Source organism: Hydra viridissima, unplaced genomic scaffold, assembly GCF_058129835.1.
Source record: "Hydra viridissima isolate aposymbiotic clone 2 unplaced genomic scaffold, HvirCarnegie_v1 scaffold_4, whole genome shotgun sequence".
NCBI lineage: Eukaryota > Metazoa > Cnidaria > Hydrozoa > Anthoathecata > Hydridae > Hydra > Hydra viridissima.
In genome coordinates, this window is record NW_028324303.1 from 2,377,189 (window position 1) to 2,399,933 (window position 22,745).

The 22,745-nt window shown below is 30.2% G+C and overlaps 2 protein-coding genes and 1 long non-coding RNA gene across 3 annotated transcripts in view; 1 reads left to right on the forward strand and 2 right to left on the reverse strand.

Annotated features, from left to right (window-relative positions):
* Positions 1 to 2,766, reverse strand: part of LOC149889397 (interferon-induced very large GTPase 1-like) — a 31,952-nt gene extending 29,186 nt beyond the window's left edge. The window contains exon 1 of the mRNA XM_090084848.1: positions 37 to 2,766. Coding sequence (XP_089940974.1) covers positions 37 to 2,766 — 2,730 coding nt within the window. The remainder of the gene's footprint in view (positions 1 to 36) is intronic.
* LOC149889398 (interferon-induced very large GTPase 1-like) lies at positions 685 to 19,463 on the reverse strand. The gene is made up of 2 exons (XM_090084849.1): positions 19,296 to 19,463; positions 685 to 4,089 (listed from the first exon to the last, which is right to left on the reverse strand). Exons 1-2 carry the CDS (start codon positions 19,311 to 19,313, stop codon positions 2,872 to 2,874), a joined length of 1,236 nt encoding a protein of 411 aa, XP_089940975.1. The 5' UTR covers positions 19,314 to 19,463; the 3' UTR covers positions 685 to 2,871.
* On the forward strand, positions 14,654 to 21,855 carry LOC149889399 (uncharacterized). The gene is made up of 2 exons (XR_016451716.1): positions 14,654 to 14,818; positions 20,833 to 21,855. It is a non-coding gene; the product is annotated as an uncharacterized LOC149889399 (long non-coding RNA).
* The last annotated feature ends 890 nt before the right edge of the window (positions 21,856 to 22,745 follow it).

Sequence of the window (22,745 nt, forward strand, 5' to 3'; positions counted from 1 at the left end):
CAATAATGTTCTGCGTACTGAAATGTTGATAACTACCTTATGAGTAATCCAGTCATTAACACAGGTCTTGTAATCATCAACATATGCCTTTAGCTTTTCAAAAGACTCTTGTTGGAGTAGATCTTTAAGTATGTTAAACATCATCGAGCTTTTTTGATTAAATTGGTCTTTCGCAAGCATTGCATCAAGCACTTCAGATCCAATGCTCAATTTAATTTGTTCAACTACAATTGGGCAAATTATGTTGTTAACAAACCTTAATGCATCTCTCGCATCACTGTCTGCTGTCTGGCATTCAATCCGAAATTCATCAAAAAGCTCTGACTTTTGAGCTTCAAGGTAGACTGTTATTGAGTTTCTCTGTAATTGGTCCTTCAACAACTCAGTCATTTGTTTTACTGATACACCAAAAATACTGATGAGAAAATCTTTTTTAAATGATGAGGTAAGTTGAAATTCATCTGAAGCTAGACTTGAAATTCCATCATAAGCTATTTCAAGATTATTTGCCACAACTTCTGCATAACTTACGTCAGACTTTCGTTCACAATCTTTAATCTGTTTATCAATCCTATGTACAATAGTATTTTGTAATTTGTTTGCCTGCTCATATTGTTTGCCTAACGATGCATTTTGCATAATATTTGTGAGTCTTTCCATATAACTTGTTTTAATGTCTTTCCCTTTTATAGCTGGAAAGTAAAAATGAGCTGATTCTATTTTAAATTCAGATTTGAATAAGTTGTAATGTTTTGAAATACTGTCCTGGATTTCAGTATCACTTTTCAAGTTAAGTAGTTTCAGCTTTTGAAGTAAAAGCTCAAATGTATCATTCCATATTTGATTAAAGAGATTTTCTGAAGATTTTTTGGTTTTATCATCTTCACTTTTTGCCTCTTGAAGCCAACTCCCAAATATCTCATTGAATAAAGACTCTACTGCATTTTCGTTAAGGGGAGCATTGTTTTTTCTTATCTTTAGATTATCAGCTATTTCTCTTGCTCTCGACAGACAGAGTTTCTTAAACTCTTGTCGTTTTTTGAGTGCTGTCTTTATATTTCGGCACACTGAGATTATTTTCTCTTTTGCACTTAACTTTTCTCTTTCCAGCCACTGTGTTGTTTTGCGTTCCAGTTCGTAAGAGAATATCGACAGATAGTTTGCGCCCAAGTCAGAATCTGGCAACTTTTGAACATGCTCCCTTAACTTTTCATTCGCATTCTTTTTATGTGAATCAAGTTTTGGTACTATTTCTTCATTAAGTTTTTTACAATATGTTTCGAAAGCTAATATTTCATTTTTATGCTCTGAGGCTTCTTTAAGACTCTTCTCAAGAAGCTGGTATAAGAGGTTAGAAAAAATCTTTGTTAATTGAGTTAGCTCTCTGTCATAGATCTTTTGAAATTCATTATAAGTTTCAACAGCTTGGCTGTTTTTAAACCCAAAAATGAAGTTTTCTTGCTTTATTGCTTCCCAAATGTCTGACAAACGATTCAGAAATTCTGAAAGAGGCTGACTTTTTAAACACAGTTTTTTATATACTTGATATTGCATTAGCCCAACGGATATTGCATTCTTTAGTTGCTGGACAACTTCTCCATACCGAGGCTCAGGAGGGTTCATGGTTCCTTGCCAAAGGGCAGGTAAAAATTCAGGAACAACAGTTTGATCAACAAACTGTTCTTGTATTAATGGAAAAATTGAAGACAGCCCACTAAACAGTTGCACTTTTCCTTCCTTTTTCGCAACTCTGATAATCATTGAGCTTAGCTCTTCAAGAACTTTTTCAACTCCCAGCTTATTTTTCTCTTCGGCTGTAATGTCTGGAACCCCAGCAAATAAGATGTGGAAAGAAGATTTAATTTTCACTTCTTGCATTCGAATGAAAGCATGTGAAACAATTTGCAAAATATCAGATATGTCTTTGCTAAAGGTTTGCCCCCATATGTTAATAACTGTAGTGTTTGCAAGGCAAGCAACAAGAGTTGCAATTTCATTGTCATGTCTGAATGAGTCAGAGAGCTCTGGAGATCTTAACCCTTCGGAATCCATAATAATGAAGTAGTCACAATTGGTTTTTTCTCTTAAACTTTTAGCAACTGGAAACAACTGAAGAAACACGCCTTTTGTGCACCTACCTGATGAGACAGCAAATTTGGAGCCAAACATTGTATTAAGAAGTGTAGACTTCCCGCTACTTTGAATTCCTAAAATTGATAAAACAAAAACAAAAATGTCTTTACCGATTATGTTCTTAACATCTAACAGTACTTGCTTCACCCAACTCAATGGTATATGGGATGCATCTCCATCCATAATTTCGAAAGGATATCCTTTTATAAAAAGCTCCGCCATTATAATAGGAAGATTCCTTACGCGACTTTTATCTTCACAGCATTCATAAAGTTGTCCAATTTCTCTAAAAATATGTTCTATTCCAAATGAAGCCGCTGTAAACTTTTCAGATAACTGGGCAATGTTTTTCTTTTCTGCACTAATTAATTTCTCAATAGTTTGTTGATTAGCACTTTTAGGTAGGTTGTTTCTTCCTTGTTCTAGATTTCTTAAAAGATCTTTAAGCTTTTTGGCAGATTGCTGATATTCTTTTAAAAGGGGTGGGAGATTTTGTTCAGACGTCTCATTTAAATGCATTTGACACCAATGAATAAAATACCTTAGCACATCTGTGTTTCTAAATTCAATAATTTTCTCCAGAAAGAATGAAATTTCAGAACTTAATCCCTGCTTGAACTGCTTTTTTCTCATTTCACTTTTCTTGTCCCTTAAATCACTGCTATAAGTTTGAGGATTTGTACTTCCTATAAGTTGCTGCCTAGATTCTTCTTTATCCAACTTCGCCCAGTTCAACCATTATTCTCCCTGTAAAGGAACAACTTTCCTCTTTAAAGTACTACAATCAAAAATACTTACTTTGGACATAAAGTTTTCAGCTGCTATTTTTCCAATGTTACAGTTTTGTTTCATTTCATCAACCTCCATACCCATTGACCAAGCAGTTTCGGCATGATCTTCAAGTTTCAAAAGGTTTTTTGAAAACGGTTTTATAACATTGACTAGTGCTTCAGACAAAGTCTTAGGATTCATGCCAAAGCCATTTATCCATACTTTGTTGTCACTTGTCCTGGAACTTCCGTTTTTTGCCAAATCAATGATGATAATAAAAGCATCTGTTTTTTTGAGAAGGTCAATTTCTTTTTTTGTAAGTTTTATGTTATCTATAAAAATTACCACTGCAGAGGATACATTCAAAAGAAACATAAACTGTGTTTCATATTCTCTTATACTTCCTCTGAGGTTGTAAATACAATGAATGTCCTTGAGATGTTCTCTCTCTCTACCTTCAGGACAGTACCAACATGATTCAATGCATCCTCCGTTCAATTTTGAGGCTGAGTCAATTTCACTATGAAGAAAATGTGAATGATCTGGCCATCCTTGCGCTGAAGATAAAAATAGATTTGCAACTTTAGATTTAGAAATATTTGTGAGACCAATCCTGCAAAATGATATAGTTCCAATGCTTGCTCTTGAGATGAAACAATCATTAGTTTTTTTACCATAAACTGAATTGCTAGATAACCATTTCTTTTTCACTGTTCGCATTGCCCATAAATGAAAGAAAAGTTTACCTTCTTTATTTGAAACAATTGGAACAGCAAGCTGACATGCACACATTTTGTCATACACATCTTGTATTAAAAATTCATCACAAATTGACAATGTTTTCAGAATAAGATCCGCATTACTTTCCTCTTTACTTCCTCTTTTATTTCCTTTATTATTTTCTTTATCTTCCTCTATATAGGAACCATCATCATTTTTGCTCGAAAAGAAATCATCATCATTGACGCATGGGATTGTTGAAGATTCGTTGTTTGTAATTGCTCTTGGAGTTGATTGATTCCTACAATTGTAATCCAATAGCATAAGCTGCTTTAGATATCGCAAACATTTTCCGTTTATGTCTTTTTCTCCATCTAAACTTGATTTGAACAGGTCAATTGAGAACACATCATCATTGCATAGTAGTGATGTTCTCCTTTTACCGTCATTTTTATATATCAGAATCTAAAACAAAAGTGTTTTTTTAATTATTTTAAAATCTGTAAATAAAGAGGTTGGTGTTATTTGGATTTATTTTATTTAAATTCTTAAGGTAAGCCTATCGTTGCACGTGGTACAAGATAAAAATCACCAAACTAATTTAAAGATTAAACGTCCACTAGTTTAAATATTAGTATAAGCTCATTGCTAAATGTTGTTCAGCTAAGTTAATTGAAATTTTTAGAAAGGTTTTAATTAATCAATCGGTAGAAATAGATGTTAAAATAAAATTTTAAAAATTATTTTCTTTAATTCTTTTTAATCAACTTTTTAATCAAAACCCTCTTCTAATACTGAACTAACCAAATATCCAGCATCGTTGATAATATTTTGACTAAAATTTTCAGAAGACCTCGTAATGCCTTCAGCTTTTCTGAATTTAGACACTTTATGAAAATACTCTAACCTTTGAGGTCCATGTAAAGACATGGTTCTTTATGATCTAAGTAAAATTTTTATGAGGAGGGGGAATGAAGTTAAATAGCGATTAAGAAAAGCCATACACATAAAAATTTATTTAACCTGTCAATAAATGATGATTAGGTATTACAACAGAAGTAATAGAAAACTATAAAAACTTAAAAACAAAGTTAGGTAGGACTACTTGGATGAACAAAAAGGAAGAAAGACTAAACTAAGAATTTTGGGTAAGCATGAAGTCTTTTTGCGGTTGAACAAAATAAGAAAAGAAAAAGAAACTTTTGATTAACAGAGAAGGCAGTCTAAGACAGAAGATGAATCTAAGTTTTAGAATCAAATGACAAACTAGCAACTTGAAGAACATTCAAAATATACGAACAGGTACTCATGAAAATCATAGGAATGATTAATCAGTTCTGAAAGATAAATTTGCTTCCACAAGATAACAAGGAAGCGAACAAGAAAGATTTTGATCAACCTAAGGCAACAATTTGCAAACCCCAATTTATTAATACTAGTGAAACACCTCTAAAAGGAATTTTTGAAACGTTTGGACATGCCACTTAATAGAATTTTAAATCAATTAATCAATGAAGAATATTGTACAACAATTTAAAAACATAGAGAAGATTGTGTCTCATAGCGAATTAGTTTAAATTCTCTAAAAATTTAAGGTACAAGTTCAGAAAACCGAAGCGCATCTTAGTTAAAGATCAATGGAAATCATGATATCAGATTTCACAAAAATGTAAATGAATTTCCTACTAAACAGATACTCTATAATGAACTAGAGTATACTTTTGAACTAGTAAAAAAGTTTCATCCTTCAATTCAAAAGAAAAATTTTTTCAAATTATTCACCACAATTGCCATCCGAAAATATGTCATTTAATCATACATTACATTATTCAGAGCTCTATCAGGAAGTTAGGAGCCTTGCTATAACGGCTTTACATTTGCGATTCCTTTTGTTCATTTAAATAATTTTTTCATTCCATATTTTGTTTATTCATGACTATAAAAACAAAACGTTTCATCAAAGATTTTATTAGGTAAAGTACCGAAAAACGGAAGTAATGTGCCATTATGTTTAAAACACCGACTTAAATATAAAAGTAAGAACATCAATAGATTAAACTTAAGAATACGATCAGAATTTAAGCTATATAGATTTTAGCTAATTAGATTTTGTTATTTTGTTCCAGGTTTACCAAAAAGATTTAGGAACTTTTAGGAAATAGAAGTATCACGTGACGACGACGATGATGATGATGATGATGATGATGATGATGATTATGATGATGATGATGATGATGATGATGATGATGATGATGATGATGATGATGATGATGATGATGATGATGATGATGATGATGATGATGATGATGATGATGATGATGATGATGATGATGATGATGATGATGATGATGATGATGGTGATGATGATGATGATGATGATGATGATGATGATGATGATGATGATGATGATGATGATGATGATGATGATGATGATGATGGTGATGATGATGATGATGATGATGATGATGATGATGATGATGATGATGATGATGATGATGATGATGATGATGATGATGATGATGATGATGATGATGATGATGATGATGAAGACGAAGACAAAGACGATGACTATGAAGATATCATAAAAAAAGACAATAAATATTTTTTGTGAAAAATCTAATCTTAGTATATTGAGTTTTGCATTTCACCTTTTAAAACTTAGCTTTTCTCAAAGTACTTTTTTCAGGTTTTTACTCTAGCTACTTCGTGCCTACGTCATTATATTTTTGAGATTATTTGTTTAATTTCAATTTTTCAGTTTATGTTTTCAAGATTTACATTTCAGTTAAAATATATGAAAGGGCTAACGAATTTTAATTGTTTTATTAAGTAGTTAATGGAAACAGTATATGTAATTTATAAAACGGAGTATTTAATAATATTTACAAAATGGTAGTGATATTTGATAAATTAAAGAATTAGAAAAACTTTGTTCAATTGATTACATGTGATTTATTTTAAACGTTTATTATGTAACAGTAAAAGATTTAGTTTGTTTATTGAAGCACCGCCAGAACTCCTCTACAGAAGATAAAATCAAATCCAACGTAATACTCAATACAAACGCTGAAGACTTCCTACCTTACTTTGAAAATCAAGGGAACCTTTCTTTGAGAAAGAGAGATATGTAATGAGGGATAATAAAATCTAAAAGAACAACGATTAGTAAAAGACTTACACACGAAGACTTATTTAACCTACCATATAAATAAATGATGAATAGGCATAGTAACCCTTAAACTAATTTAGGCTGCATGAGGAGATTTTTTTCAAAGTCTGTTTTTCTTCTTCAATTGAAAGATAGATTTAAAAAGTTTTTACTATTACATTTTGTGTTTGTCCAATAGATTTAATTTTTGAAGAAAGTATTTTGATATAAATGAATTGTAGCCAGTTACTTTCAATGTGAAAGTAACTGGCTACAAGTCATTTAGTCATTTTATCAAAATATCTTTGGGCCACAGGAATGATGGACAATTACGTCACAACGTGTTGAAAAAATAAATCGCTCAAAAAAGGAAAATGATTTTAGGCTGCATTAAAGCACGTTATTTCAATTTTCTAGAAAATAGCAAAGTAAAAATTTACAAAAAACAGTTTATTAAGCTGTTGATAGTTGACTGTGAAATTGTTGACAAGCGAAGAGTCTCAATTAAAGAAGCAATGGTGGAGAGTGAATTTGGATTTTGATCCATAGTGATGCCTCCTCTCAAAAAGCGATCTGGTGCACATTTCTGAACTTTTAAAAGTAAAGCTTAGTTGTATGTAAATTTGTGTACAAGTATCTTAAGTTAACTTCAAATTTAATATAAATCAAAATTAATTGTAGTTTTCTATGTAAGTATGTACTTTAAGTTTTCTAACTAGCGGGTCAGCTGAAACAAAATTCGTTTAACCACAGTATTAGGGCTAGACTAAAGTTAAACTAACTTTTAAAATAAAAATGCAATCATAATTCAAGACATCGTAATTTCTTTTGTTATACCGGCTACTCGGCTTGAAATTGCACACCTACTTCTTATACACTTTTATGAGTAATAAATATTTCGACATACAGGTCGAAACAAAAACGCTAAACAAACTTAAAGATAAAATTTATTGTTTGTGCTACAACAACACCTGATTTAAAATACGTAGACAGAATTTAATAGACACAAAATAAAACAAAACTTTTATTGAAAATGGCAAATCATAAAATAATTATGTTTTTATTTTATAATTACATTTAGTAATTACAATTTGAATAATCAATACTTAGTTGACATTCCCGCTTGCATTTTGCAATTGTTGCACTCTTTTAAGCATACTAAAAATGAACTCACAAATGTCATGTTAAGTAATTTTTTGCCATGTTTCATACAATAATTTTAAATATTCTGTGTTTGATGATTGATTCTTATTCTTTATGCGAAGTTTCCAGTCTAATATTACCTAGAGGTGTTTATAGGGTTTATATGACTAAGTCGGTGACTAACTCGGTCATTGAAGTTTAATCCCATTTTGGTTCAACCAATTTTAAGTCGCATTGGCATTGTGACAAGTTGTTCCATCTTAAGTATTTAGAAGGAGTCCTTCCTAAAATATTAAAACTTGTTTAGCTGAACTGTTATTACCTTTGCACTCCACTAGTTCTGAACAATCACTCCATATTGCACCAAAAACCATGACTGAAAAGTCACTATTTTTTACTGTTGGCTGTAATCTTTTGATGTATGACATTATTCGCAAATGCAATAGTTCTCTTCACCATTTCACGAGCGTCCAATTCTTTCTGCAAAAAACTGGCTTTTTTCCAACAGCTTTCGGAAATACACTTTAGCCATGAATCCAAAGGTGGTAAGAAAATATTTTGGAGTGGCTTTTGATTGTATATTATTAGTATTTGTAAATGATAAAAGAATATACTTGACCTAAATATTTGAAAGTATTTATTAAGTGAAAAGATAAGGATCATTAGTAAATATCGTTATCATTTCATTTATATTTCGATTAAGGAATTATTTTAGCGTTATGAATTGTATTAACAATAACTTTGTTATTAACCTTTACGTAGGTCTAAAGTGAAAAGAATAAAAAACCCGACTGATTTTGAAAATTGGAAAGCTACTCATGGTTGTCAAATTAATCGTTTTGGTTTTGTAGTGCAAGAGAAGTTGCTTAACCTCAAGAAGTATTCTGTTTGTCCGTACAAAACGGAACACTAAGTACCAAAGAAATAGTAAATCAAGCTCACTTTTAAAAGTTGTTGAAAAGAAGCCATATGTCCCTGAAAAACTAGAATCTATAGGTAATTTTCTGAAATGAAAAGGTTATTTTTTGCGTCAAAATAATAAAAACTTAAAAGAGAAATTACTGTAAGATAACTCAAAGTTATCTGGGAAAAGGAGATTTACCAAGAACTTGATTAAAAGATCGTAAACTTTTGTTTGAGTGGTCATCAGACAAAACAAAAAAACCTTCTGAAATTGAGAAACTCTGTACTTACTGGCTTTGCTATAGCACAAATTTTTCAAATGAAATCACTTGTCACCAGTTTAGTTTAAAAGATAAATAATAGAATTTAAAGCTTTTTTCCTTTTATTTATTCTATGCATTTTTATTTAATTTTTTGATTAATAAATCACATTAATGTTTTTTTTTTTTTTTTCATTAAATGATTATTCTATTTATATATTTTTATGAAATTCTTCTTTTCTCATTAATTAATCCCAATTTTATAATGACATTTTTGATTAAAAGTTTAGATCTGACCGAACCAGCACGTGCAGTATTTACATAACTGCAACTTTTATTATCATTTTTAGTTTTTGCAAACAATTAAATGGCTCACAGATGTTCCATAACGGTCATATTGCAATTATAATTATATTTGCTATATCAAATTGAGGATGAAGAGACTATTGCAACCTTATCATCGGTGTAAGACGCTCCACTAGAATTTGAAAAATTTCTTGACGATTCGACATGTTAAACAAATATTTGACATCAATATTTTAAATGAGAAAGCACGACGTCAATAATTTAATTGTAATGACTGGTAAAATACAATTTACTATTTTCTGCAGTATTTTGACCAGAACTGGTTTCACTAATAATTACTCAAATTGTTTTAGTAGACCGACGAAAGTTTACTGAAATAGTCTTTTCGGATAATTACTTTAAGCAAGGACGTATTAATAGATGGATGTTCAACACATTGTTTTAAAAAAAAGATATGCGTGTTACGGAATTGCTCAGATAACAATAGCGAAACAATAGGTGATAATTACAAAACCTGGGAGTATTTTTATTTGATTCGACGTCGGAAAAAATGGTCTCGACTATCCAATAAAAATATTTCAAAATATTTTTCTGAACAGCAATATATAAAATGAGTATGAAAGAAAATTTCAATATTTATCAAGAAGATTATTTTTTGCTTGAAAATATTGATAACAAAATTGAAGTAGTTGTGGATGATTTTATTGAGCTAGATCTTGAAGTGTTAGCTGACTTGTTATATGAGGATTTCGAATTAGAGCTCATACCATCAGTAGTTTCTACTGAGAAGTCGATTGCAGAAGAAGAAACAAAAAAAAAGCTGAAGAAAACAGAAGAACGGTAAATAACTAAATTTACCTCTCCGAAATATCACAATAAATATCTTAGAGAACTGAATTTTAAAAAGCATGAAAAGAAATGTTAAATTGGTACTAAAGTTGTGTTTACACTCGCATGTTGTGGAACTTAACGTCTAAACTGGTGCTATTTTATACTCGCAAATACTCGCAGATTATGAAAATATTGTCATAATTTTTAATTTTGATTTTAGAAATTATTCAAAACAGCAAATCGTTGAAATGTACTATTGAACTTCCATATAGAAGAATGCAAGTTGTCTTTATTACACTTATTACATATACTGGTTTAAGAGAATGTGCACAGTTAAAAAATGGCTAGTTAAAGGTAATAGATGATTGACTTTCGTTACTCTTTACCTGGATTCCATTACATTCAAGTCAGTGTGGTAGATGGTACTAAAATCACAACAGACTTCTGAACATATTAATGAACAATCTTTATGTCTAATAATTTTAAAGTTTTTAACTGTGTTGCCTTCTTTCGTTTCAGTTATTCCAACATCCTCATTTGATGTACTTCGGAAAATTTTAAAATCCACATCCCATTTCTTTCTGATTAGAAAAAAAGATACTGGAAGTCATTATTACCTTTAAAGTTGTTTATGCATGAAATGTTGGAGAATATGATATTAGCAGATTGAAGGTTTAGTTGATCTGAAAGAGATTTGTTAATATCAATTGATAACGGCACTTCACGATTTAAAATAATTAGTCTCCACATGCCATTTGATTGGCAATAACTATTGATTTTAACTATTACAAAATAATTTTTGTTACTTTCATTGTAACAGTCAAAAGCATGTTTCGATGCAAATGCTTTTAACTGTTGATGAATACTTATCACATGTACTTTTTTATTTCTTCCAACTCTTGTGAGTGTGTTACATACATTACAGGTTTCTGTGAGTTCAGAAAAAGTGAGGAATTTATGTTGTTACTATAAGTACCAACAGTAATAATGATAAAAATAATATCATTTTAAGTTAAAGTAGCTTTACATGACTGACTGTTTAAAAATGTTTTATCAAAAATGCTCATTAAAATTGCACACTTTATATTTCTTTCCAACTTCTGAAATCAATAGTTTTTAATGAAGTTTAAGATGCTTTTAGTTATAATACCTTTAGACAAAATGCAATTTAGGTATCGAAAATAAGAAAATTTATAACTGGGTTGTTCGCGAAAAAAAAAAATCACAAATTCAAGAAAAAAAAAGCGATGCAAATAAGTTCGACATTTTCGACAAAAATAAGAAATACTCTTTGACATGAGCCTTAAAGTGGGAAGTATTATCTGAGAGTGGGGTAAAAAGAACACTGAAAATCTATTATTCGACCTTTAAACTATATTATAGCAATTTTAGCATTACAAAGGAAATTTGTTTCACTTTACTCTATCCATTCTAGTAAACCATATATAGCCTTTTTGCAAAAGGCTAGTTTTAGACGTCAAAGTTTAAATAGTTAAATTTTTATTTAGAAAAGTTCATAGCTCAAATCAACCTTTTTCAGATTTGTGAGCTATCAATTTTTTTGTCTTATAATCATAAGCTTCAGTAAATGCATTATTGTAATGGGTTTATTGCGGGAGGTTTAGTGAAGCAAAGTTGGCGCGTAGAAGTCGGAATATCTGTATTAGGAATTTAGAAAATTGACAGTAACGCCCATAGTTTTTGGCTTATTGGCAGCACCTTTGATCTATAACAATGCGTTGAACGTCCATCTATTAATACGTCCTTGCTTTAAGTCAGCACACAGTGAGTCAGAAAGGTGAAGAATGGCAAAAATAATACAACCCTCAAATATAAACATGTCATACCTCAATTCTAGTATTTTTGGGTCAGAAAATTTAAATTTGTTTATTAGATATAAATTTCACACGTACCCAAGAAGCGTGCAACGCGTGCGAATGCTTCTTAGTGCCATTTACGCGCGCAAATTTCAATTTAAATTAAAAATTTGGATTCCTTGATCCCAAATATTATAAAATACAACGTATAAATTTTATACCACGTATTTTTTAAATAAATTTTACGTGTATCTAAAGCGCGTTCTACACACCCGTATGCTTGTTAGAGTCTTTTAAACGCGCACAAAGATTTTAAATAAAAAAATTTTGGGTCCTCAAATCAAAACGCTCACTCATTCTAATTAAAATAAAAAATTTGGATTCAAAAAAACAAAATGCCATATTATCTTATTTTACTATTCCATGACCAAAACAAAAAATGAAAAAACTATTAGAGAAACAGCTATATTTAACATCAAGGGATAGAGGTTTTCCATTTTCAGATTTGTGGTTTTTGAAACAAATGCGCTTAATGAAACTGATAATTTCAGGGGTTACCTTCCGCTACTTCTAACATTGCCTCAAACTCGACCAGCAAATTCATTTCAGCTTTAAGATATTTATCTTTATTTCTGATCAATTCTTTCGCTTCTTTTTGATATTGGAGATATAGGGATCTATAATAATGTGTACTAGAGTGCTTCTTATTTAAACATACTGTTTCCTTCATGATAGTTAGTTTAAGTGAAACAATAAAAAAACTTTTCTCGTTAACTTGGGCCATTTTTTGTATCAGAATATTTTTGTTTATATTTAAGCACACTTTGGAGGCACCATCAAAACCCCTTTGAAAGCGAAGTACACGCTCAAACTCGCAACAAAAATTCTCATTGAGTCTTTACATTCAGTAAAAGTTAGTATCCTTGTCGGAGTAAGATTAAACATATTCTGTAGAGGAGTTGAAGCAGATATTTCTGTCTACAACCTAACTCTCTGGATATAATACACTCGCAGGATAACATTTCTGTCTTTCAATCTTAATTTCATGAAGTAAAGGATAAATATCTACATTCTATATTATGGATGAATTTATGATAATTTGATAATGTTCATTGGGAAGATCACACTGAAGTTAAAGCTCGAGGCATCTTTATTTTTATTGGAAAACTTATCTCCAAGCTTTTCACTTTGCCAGGATTTGTAGCATTTCTACTGATAAAGATAAAATCTTTCTAGATAAGCTCTCCAGAGGCTTTTCTTATTGATGCTAATGCCAAATCTTTAGCAGGATTATTAGTGAACTTGGTAATCTTAAATAAGATAATTTTTAATACTTAAGTGAATAAACTACTTTTTGAATTGGTATGAATTGAATTGATTTATAGCTACCTTAGATGCTCATGCTTCGCTCACTTAGATCTTCCCAGCCCTTTTTTTTTCTACCTGAACCTGAGGAAATGTCGTTTCTGTTAACTGCTATTTCTTTATCCAACCAGATTTCCTCATGTTTTAGATGCTTTGATAAGGTTCTTGAATGTTTCAGCAATTTAGATTTGAATTTACAATTAAATATTGATAGAGTTTACTTAAGATTTATTACTTCAGGTTCATCGCTACTTCTATGGTCTAGATTCTCCAATCTATGAAACTCAAGAAGAAGAGCCTCAAATATATTATCATGATTAATTCTTAACTCTTGAATGATAGGAACTCAATGCATTTTCAGGATGAATGTAAGCAACGAACTTTTATTCGTTGTTTTGTATAAAAGTTTATCTATAGACGTTTAATTCAGGCAGTAGGACATCAAATCATGCAACTTTTGGTTTTTGAGGTTTGAAATTTAGCATGATTTATTTGAGCATGAGTTTATGAAGGTTGGTTTTTGATTTATGACAAATTACTTTTGTAGTGGTAATGTAGTGTGAAAAGTAATTAATAAGTAATTTTAAATTTGACTTTTTTCAAAAGGTTGTATATTGAATTGGGGCAAGTTCGAGCAACTGATTTTTTTTTTCTGCTTTCATATATACTGTGAGGAGGGAAGAGGAAAAAAATTGTAAACATTATCTTTAAGTTTTACCCGACTCAAACAAGCTACATTCGAACGAGGAAAAGAGTGAGTCAACCAAAAAAACACCAGGTGGACACACATGTCTAATAACATGAAAAATGAATAAGTCACACCATAAATGATATGACTTTAATTAGCAAAGTTCTAGAAAGTTCTGCAGCCACTCTGATATATAGACTAACAAAAAGAAAACTAGTAAAAATTGTTTTAAAAGAATACCATGACTCAGCAGTTAAAACTAAAGTACTGAACGAACTTGAAGTAAAAAATAGAAATCTATTGTCTGGACGAGAATTCAAAATAACAAAAAAAACCAAGTAAAAAAATCTTTAACATTTGGTTTTGAAGTTTTGAAAATGAGTAAAAAGAGTAAAACCCACTCAAACTCATATGTGATATTCAAAATCAAAGAAAAGCTGAAACAACATATAGATTATGTATGACCTTTTTCATGGTTCAAACAGAGGTGAAAATGTTATCTCTTAGCAACCCTTATAGAGATCTTCAATTATTAATTAAACTACATTTAAGAAAGCAATCTAATTTGCTTCTCTGCATTTTTAAAATTTCCAGCATAATAGCAGATCTGGTCACCATTTTCTACCAATATTTAATTTTATACCCAATATTAATATTAAGAGAATATATATATTGATGAGAAATAATTGAGAATATTGATTAAGAAAAATAAGTAAGAGAAGAAAAATCAGTCGTAAGTATTTTTATTTTTGTTTTCATTTTGAGTAAGGCAATATTATTATTATCATTAATATTTTTATTATTGCTTTATTTGAGTTAATAACTTTTATTAAAAAGTCTGATGTTCCCATCGCATGTCTAAATTATTCTGCTTCACTCTATCCGCATCACCATCATCACATTAATCACATTTAACATAGTTAACATAAAATAATATAAATATAATAAAACCCATCGCCCTCACAATACCAATCAGTGGGAAAATGTTAAAATTACCATGGAATCTGGTGGAATCTCTTATTTTTTCAGCAGAACTCATTCTTAAACAAATTTTAAAAAATCAATATAGGGTACTTTTTTAAAATCTCAGGAATGACAACCTAAAATCAAAATGCAGTGTCAAAAATATTGCTTATAGTTATCAAATATCTTAAAAATATGCCTTCATATCAAATTTTGAACTGCTTTTACCTATATCAACCTTAAATGAGTGATACTAAAGCGAACATTTTGTACGCAAGTTTCGTAATAAAAAATAAATTATGTCTAAGGAAATGGTGCAAAAACTAGCGAATCCTTCAAAATTAACCATAAAGCAATTAATTCCAGTTTTCTGGTGGTATTAGTTACATTTCAATTTATTAGTTCCCAGCTATTTTTTTTTTGGTTTTTTGCCAGCTTTTTTGATTTTGACTCACTGTGCAGCGCTCCGAAACGATCCGTAAGTTGATCCTTGTTTAAATAGCATTTCATCACGTGCACATATTATTATCACGCGCTTATAGTATCACTTCACGTGCACATAATTTATAAAGTGAACACACGCTATCGGGTGTATTGTTTTGTTAAGTATGAGGGGAAATGATTTTGTTAAGCATGAGGAGAATCGATTAGTCAATAATACCCATAATGGTTAATTATGGGATTAATATCTTTTAATAATTGATAAATATGAGTTAATATGAGTTTTTCAATGAATGTAAGCTAAGTGCGAATATTGGTGTAAATATAAGTTTAAAAATAGTGTTTAAATTAAGAAAATTTTTGTCATGTTTAATCAGGATTTTTTTTCAGTGTTTACGCTATTATTTTAATAAAGGAGTAGATTTATTTATATCGAAAAAAAAAAAAAAAAAAAACCATCGCGGTTTATCCTGAAAAGAGATTTTTAGCAACAGAGCTTTTTACTTTAAAAAAATGCATTTATAAGTGCAGCACCAATATTTTATTTGCATCAATCTTATATAAATTAAAATGATTTGTTTCTCAAACTGAAAAGCTCAATATTTTTTCAGTTTTTTAACTGTCAGTTAGAAAAATAAACTCTGCCGGAGATTTTATTTTTACTTTTGTAAACATAAAATTCAGCCATAAATAAACCAACAGCGTTTCTTTTATTCTATGATTCTTGATTTATGAAATTAAGATAGCTATAAGCTAAATTTGTATTGTAGTTATCAGCTTAACTGGCTACTAAAAGTAAGCTATTAAATAAGAAGATATAAATCTAAATAAACGGATACTAAAAGATAAGATATAAAATTTTATGATGAAAGAATTAAAACTCTATCAATATCTTGATATGTGCTGTTTGTCTTTTACCACAAATCAAGGTTTAAGTCCGCAGAAACGCAAATCCTTTTTAAAAAAAAAAAAACATCCTCGAAAAACACTATGAGATAGTTCATTTACGATTTAAACAAGGTATAGCAAGATTGATTAAAAATAGAAAGCAGTTAAAACCAGCATAATTTTTGGGGTTTCTAAAAATGGCAAATTTCTGTAATGCTACTGCTCTTCTGTTAAAACTTCAGAACTAAAATAGGGGAAGGTAAGGTAGAGAGAAGTAAGAGGCTTAGTTAAGAAAAGGTATTTTGTTTATCAAATATTAGGATTTTGTTTATCATGATGTTATTATTTTATGTGCTCATATATCAACCATCTTGGTTTATTGGAGTTACCTCATAAGTTTTAACTTTCGGTTTTTCAAAGATAATTTTTGTTTTTAGCAAACAAAAGTAATCTTACCTCCCTTTTGTGTGTTATGGAGATCATGTTTGCGATAGTTTAAAAAGTTGAAGTTTATTATTCTGATTATTGATATTTTTGTTTACTTTAGCTTTTAGTAGATTACTTGAATTTAATATATTATGGCGGGGCACAATGAATTGGAGCACAGTGAACCGATTGATTTACTGCGTCCCATTAATGATCTTAAAGATTAAATTCATGCATTTTTAACAAAAAACAGATTGACCAAAAAATTGGTAATGCAAGTTCAGTAAACATGAGAGAGGCAGTGTATACAGTATTTAAGAAAGGGCAAAGCAATTCTGCTGTAAGAAAACAAACTGAACTTGCATTTTCAAGTTTATGTCAGTATGTGGAAAAAGCTAAACAAAATGGTTTTGATCAAATAAAGTATAAATCAAACTTCAGTTGTTAACAGGTTTTCACTAATGAAGAAATATTGTTAAAAGACTACGTAGCGAAGACTTCCAGGACATGTCATGGATTACTTGCACTCAGTTAAAGAACTTAGCTTATGATTTTGATGACCTTAACAGAAATATTGTCCCACAATGGACAAAAACCTGACAGTAGGAAAATATTGGTCGTACGGTTTTATGAACAGATATAAAGAACTTTCATTACATTGAGCAACCAGTTATCATGTGTAACAGGTTTCATGACATCAATAGTTTCGATGCAAGACAGGTTGTTGCCTTGAAGACTTTTTTAGCTCTTATGTTACTGATCGACCGTTAGAATAATACAATGTTGCTTTCAAATTTCAAAATCTAAAAACTCCATTTTATCAGAATGTTTAACATCTAGCTTCAGACTTCAAAAATTTCGTAAAGCCAAGATCTTCATTCTTACATGGTCTCCTAAAGAAATCTCACAAGCACCACTATGAAAAAACATAGATGGAAGTATAATGGAAAAACTTAAGTTTCAACAAATATTGTAAAAGAAGGAATAATAAAAGTATTAATAAGAAAAATATATTTCCCCAAACAAAAAGAAGGCTGAGAAGATTTGCAAAAAACAATTGCAGCTAAAAAAAGTAGCCAAAAAAGTTTGTAAATAGTTATCATGTAAGTTCATCTAATAAGGCAGGTGATGCAGCTTTCTTAAGTTTTCACTACCAGGTAGTGAAATAGATGTCACCAGTAGTCGTACATATGAGACCTTGTTTTAAAACCAAAGCAAATTAACTCCAAGTAATTATGCTTTAGGCAAACTTGCTAGTTAAAAAAGTTTAGTTTTCATGTTTGTAAAGTTATTAGTAATAAACACAGTGAAGACATGGGCGAGATCTTTTTTTCAACAAATATAAGTATTCACTTTCCTTTATTCTTCCAACAGTTGATCATATTTCTTAAGTATCGCTTTAGGATATTTTGGAAAGTTACCTAGATCATTATTTCGTGGAGGGACTGCTAGAGTTCCTCATCATTTTCTTGTTGACATAGATGGCTGAATAAGTTTTGTAAATATAGATGGCTGAATAAGTTTTGTTATCAGTAAAATGCTTTCAATTTTCAATGTCAATTTTTTTAGATTTTATACTCATCTAGTTGCCAAAATTATGCCAAAAATATTGTGTATAGTGTCTTTGCTCCCTCAGTTTCAAAAATATTTGGCTCCACCCTCATTTTTTACTATTAATTCACAGCTGTTGCAATTGATTCATTGGGGTATTGTGAATTACTTAATACCACTCACTTTATATCTCTCTGTGAGCCAGTAGATAATAAATATTTGGGTTTTAGTGAATTCTTATCGTGAAGGACATGTATCTTAATCCTTTCGTCTTTAAAAAGTTAAAATACATATTTTAATTTTTACTTAACTTAAAAAATAAAGAAAACCGATCAACTGTCCTCTATCTTCCTTAAAGATAATTATCATTTTTCATTTATATATTACATTAATATTCGTTTGTTCATATGCTAAGCTGCATATATTACATTTACAAACTAAAAAAGCATTTCATTTATTTAATTTACATTATCCTAGCAATAAAAATGTCCATGAATGAATAGGAATATGATAACTAAGAAAAACTTAAAGTGCAGAGATGATCAACCTGAATGTAAATCCCGGTGACACTGATTAATATTACCGAGGAAAAGGCTGTTTGACAGCTTTTTATTTATATTTTCTTCTTTCAATCAGTATCTGTAATTTTACAACTGTTTTGTTTTTAAAAAGGAAACAAATTTGGTATACTAAAATCGAAAGTGAAAGTAAAAGTAAAAAAACTTGTTTCACTGAAAATGAAAAACCAGAATGAAGACAAGCTGTATTAATAAAAATGTAGATTTGCATTGAAAAAAAAGATTTCAAGTTTACTTGGAATTTAGTATTAGTTCTGATAACCAAATTTTGCATATTACTCGTATAACTGAAAAAAATATTAACAGATTTTGCATACGTTAGTATAAAGTTAAGACAAGAACGTTTCAGAAAATTAGCTATACCTCGTTTGAGTTTGCCATTTTTTCTCCGAAATTTGATTCTAAATTTGATAGTTTCAGTAGTATAACTCCATCCGCTTAGAATGTTCCTTTAGCCAAGAATTTTAATCGAAGTTAGGTTGATTTTTATAACTAAATTGCAATAGATGGAATTACAAATTGGTCCGCATAATATGGCCGCTAATAATTGGTATTTTAGCATAATATGGCCGCTATTTTCTTAAAAATACAAGAAACTTGGCAAAATTTTTTAAAAATTATAACCATTAATTTTTACTACGTTATTAAGTAATGCGAATTTTGTTGATTTTCTAAAAAAAAGATTTTGTACAGACTTCTTTTGAAACGTTCAGTGTGGTACAGCTCGAAATTTGCGTATTATCGTTTTTTTAATCTCAAGTTCTTTTATTCTAAAATTAATGGTATATTAAAGTGTTCCGACCGAAAGTATTATTGGGAAAAAACGTAAACACGGAAACACATATACGATATAGCGTAAGAAGAAAAGTTATATAAAACTCTAAAAGACGTAAACACTGTAAACAATAAACGATAAAGCGTGAGAAAAACTAAATACAACTGGGAAAAGACATAAACGCGAAAATCTGCCGCATAAATAAAAGATGAAAAGATATCGCAATTGGAAAACAACTGAAAACAATAAAAACTCAAAAAAAATAAAGTTAGAGGGAGAAGTAATAGAGATCAGAGCGACTGATGAGTACGGTCGTCTCTTTACAGAGTTAGGAGAAAAGGAGAAGAAAGACGTAATTTTAAAGAGAAACCTTTAAGAAAGTTTTAAGAAGAACTTTAAAAAGAGAAAGAGTCTCGTGATAAGAAGAGTACGTTGATGAATAAGCAGTTTTATAGTGAGTAGTTGAATAAAAGAAGAAAAGAAGATTTTAATATTGATTGTCGGAGAGTAACCAAAAGATTTAGTTAAAGAAAAGATAATCGCAATAAAAGAAGATGTAAAAGAAAGAGGAGTAACTGATATAAGCAGTATTGAACATTGTATTTGTATTATATAAAAGTTATAAGTATAAGAGTGCTAACCATTATACACCAATAGAACATTTGTTGAGTTTTATTACATTATAGAATATACTGAGGACGGCGAATATAAGTTTAGCCCTTTTATATTAAACCTTGCTCATTCCTAACCAAGCTATTCCCAAATCTCGCCCTTTCCTAACCAACTAATCCCCACGCCACTCAACCTCGTTCCCAAGCTCCACATACCTTCACACGCTTTAAATCCAAACCTTCCCCCTGCTTTTCTCTTAATTAGCTAAACAGTAGCAAACATTAAACTAAATAACAAACAAAAATTAAAATTAGTTATTAAATCATTAAAAAAACGCTGCCATCACAGTATAATCGTTTTTTTATTCACAAGTTTTTATATTCTATAATTGTTATTGCGTATAATCGTTTTTTTAATCTCAATTCCTTACATTCTATAATTGTTGGTATATTAAAGTGTTCTGACCGAACTTTTAGTACTTTTTAATTTTTTTGAATTTTTTTTGTTCTAAAGGCTATTCCAGTGGAAACTCTGGATCTCCTCTTGGACTACTAAGCTGTAATTCTTTGATAAGTCACCCAGTGAAGTTAAAGTTTAATTGTCCATTTTTCCTATTTGGTTTTGCAAATATTGAACTTGCGATTTTGAAATATAAGAATGAGAAGTATAATCTTACAACAAATCAAAATCTACAACGGTCGAACACAATCAAATTTAGTACATTTGAAATGTATTTTTCTCAAAGTTGCTTGATAGATTTTTCTAATTTTTCTGCACAATGAAACTGATGTGTTGTTGTTTGATAATATTGGTGTTAAATATTAGTTATTATTGTTATTCGGTTAAAATGAGTAATCAAATATGAAATTAAGAAAAAGTTTTGCGAATTTTGTTCAAAATCCTACTTAATCACAAGCTGAAGCTTGAAATTTGGTTAGTGTTGCTCGATCTTCAGCTGGATTTCTTTTGCATCAATAAAAAGAGGCTCGGTATATTGAAAGAAAAGCAGGAAGAGGAAAAAGAAAGGACTTAAAAACAACATATAAAGCAAAATTAATCATTCTCTCCATAAAGGAAAACTCATGTCAGTCCCTGAAGAATCTTGCAAAAAAACTTAAATTCAGACACGTTTTATAGAAAAAGTTCTTAAATCTCAAGATTATGATTCATATCATAAAAATAAGGTTCCAAAGAAATTCATTTATAGAAAAATTGAAGCGATTCGTTGTTCAAAAAAGCTATACAAACTTGTGCGCTGTAAATCCTGTGCATAATTGAAGATGATGAAACCTTTTGCAAAAAGGAATTTTTACCATTAACTGTCGTAAATAACGTCTTCAAGATGTAATTAGCGTGTGTGAAGATGTTAATGTTTGTAGGTGCTAATGTGTGTAGGTGTTAATGTATGTAATTGTTAAAGCATTAAATGTGTGAAAATGACGCGATTGTAAAAATGTATAAAAAGAAAGTGTATTTTGTAAAATGTATTGATTTGCAGTCAGAGGTAAAAAATATTATCAAGTTCAAAAGTAAAAAGTGACTCTTTAGTGTCTCAGGGAAAGTCTAAATAACTACTAGAAAAGGAGAGTTCTGGAACAAAACCATTTTTGATCTCCGTTATGAGATTTTTGTATAATCGCGGGTTGAAAATTTTCTGAGACAAAAAATGATTTTTTTGATAATCGAGGTTTGAAAATTTTTCTGAGATAAAAAATCCCGACGACGACGATGAGAAAACATTTTTTTCATGACGTGATAACGCGTATTGAAAAAAAAACTTTAATTTTTGTAAAGGTGTTTAAAAGTTGCGCGAAAAATTTCTTTTTTTCTTTGTTCTTGTTCTTGTTCTTGTTTTTCTTCGAGAATTGATTTGTATCTTTTAATTTCAAGCCATCCTAATCCTTTGCTCCTTAAATATTCAATGTGGTCAAGTGTTTTAAAGCTTCTAATTTTTCCGTCCTCATTTCTCAAGATTCTAGTTTTTCTGTTCATTTTATTACGCCAAGAAAAAAATTTTTTACAAAATTAAATTTAAAAAAGGGACGCTTGAGAATGGGGAGTTTGGCCCGAGAAGCAATCCGGCGCCGATGGATTCATATCCTCTTCCGCTTTGGACGTAAAGTCCATCTCTGACTGAGCTTCCTTTGACCCAGGGTGTTAAAAACAATCCGTTTCCTCTGTGGGTGCCCATTTTCATTCCATTTCCATTTTTTTTGACGTATATAACACCCCTTCCTGAAACTTTGTCGATAACAGTGGATCCAAGCGAAGAGGCAGCTCCACCCAATAGACCAGTGGCAACCACAAGAGCTGCTCGCGCTGCAAGCATGCCTAATAAAGGCAAAAAAGCTCCAATAAATCCTCCTTTTACTTTTGCGTTGTGTTCCACTTGAGTTTTGCTCATTTTTATGGTGACTCCGACTCCT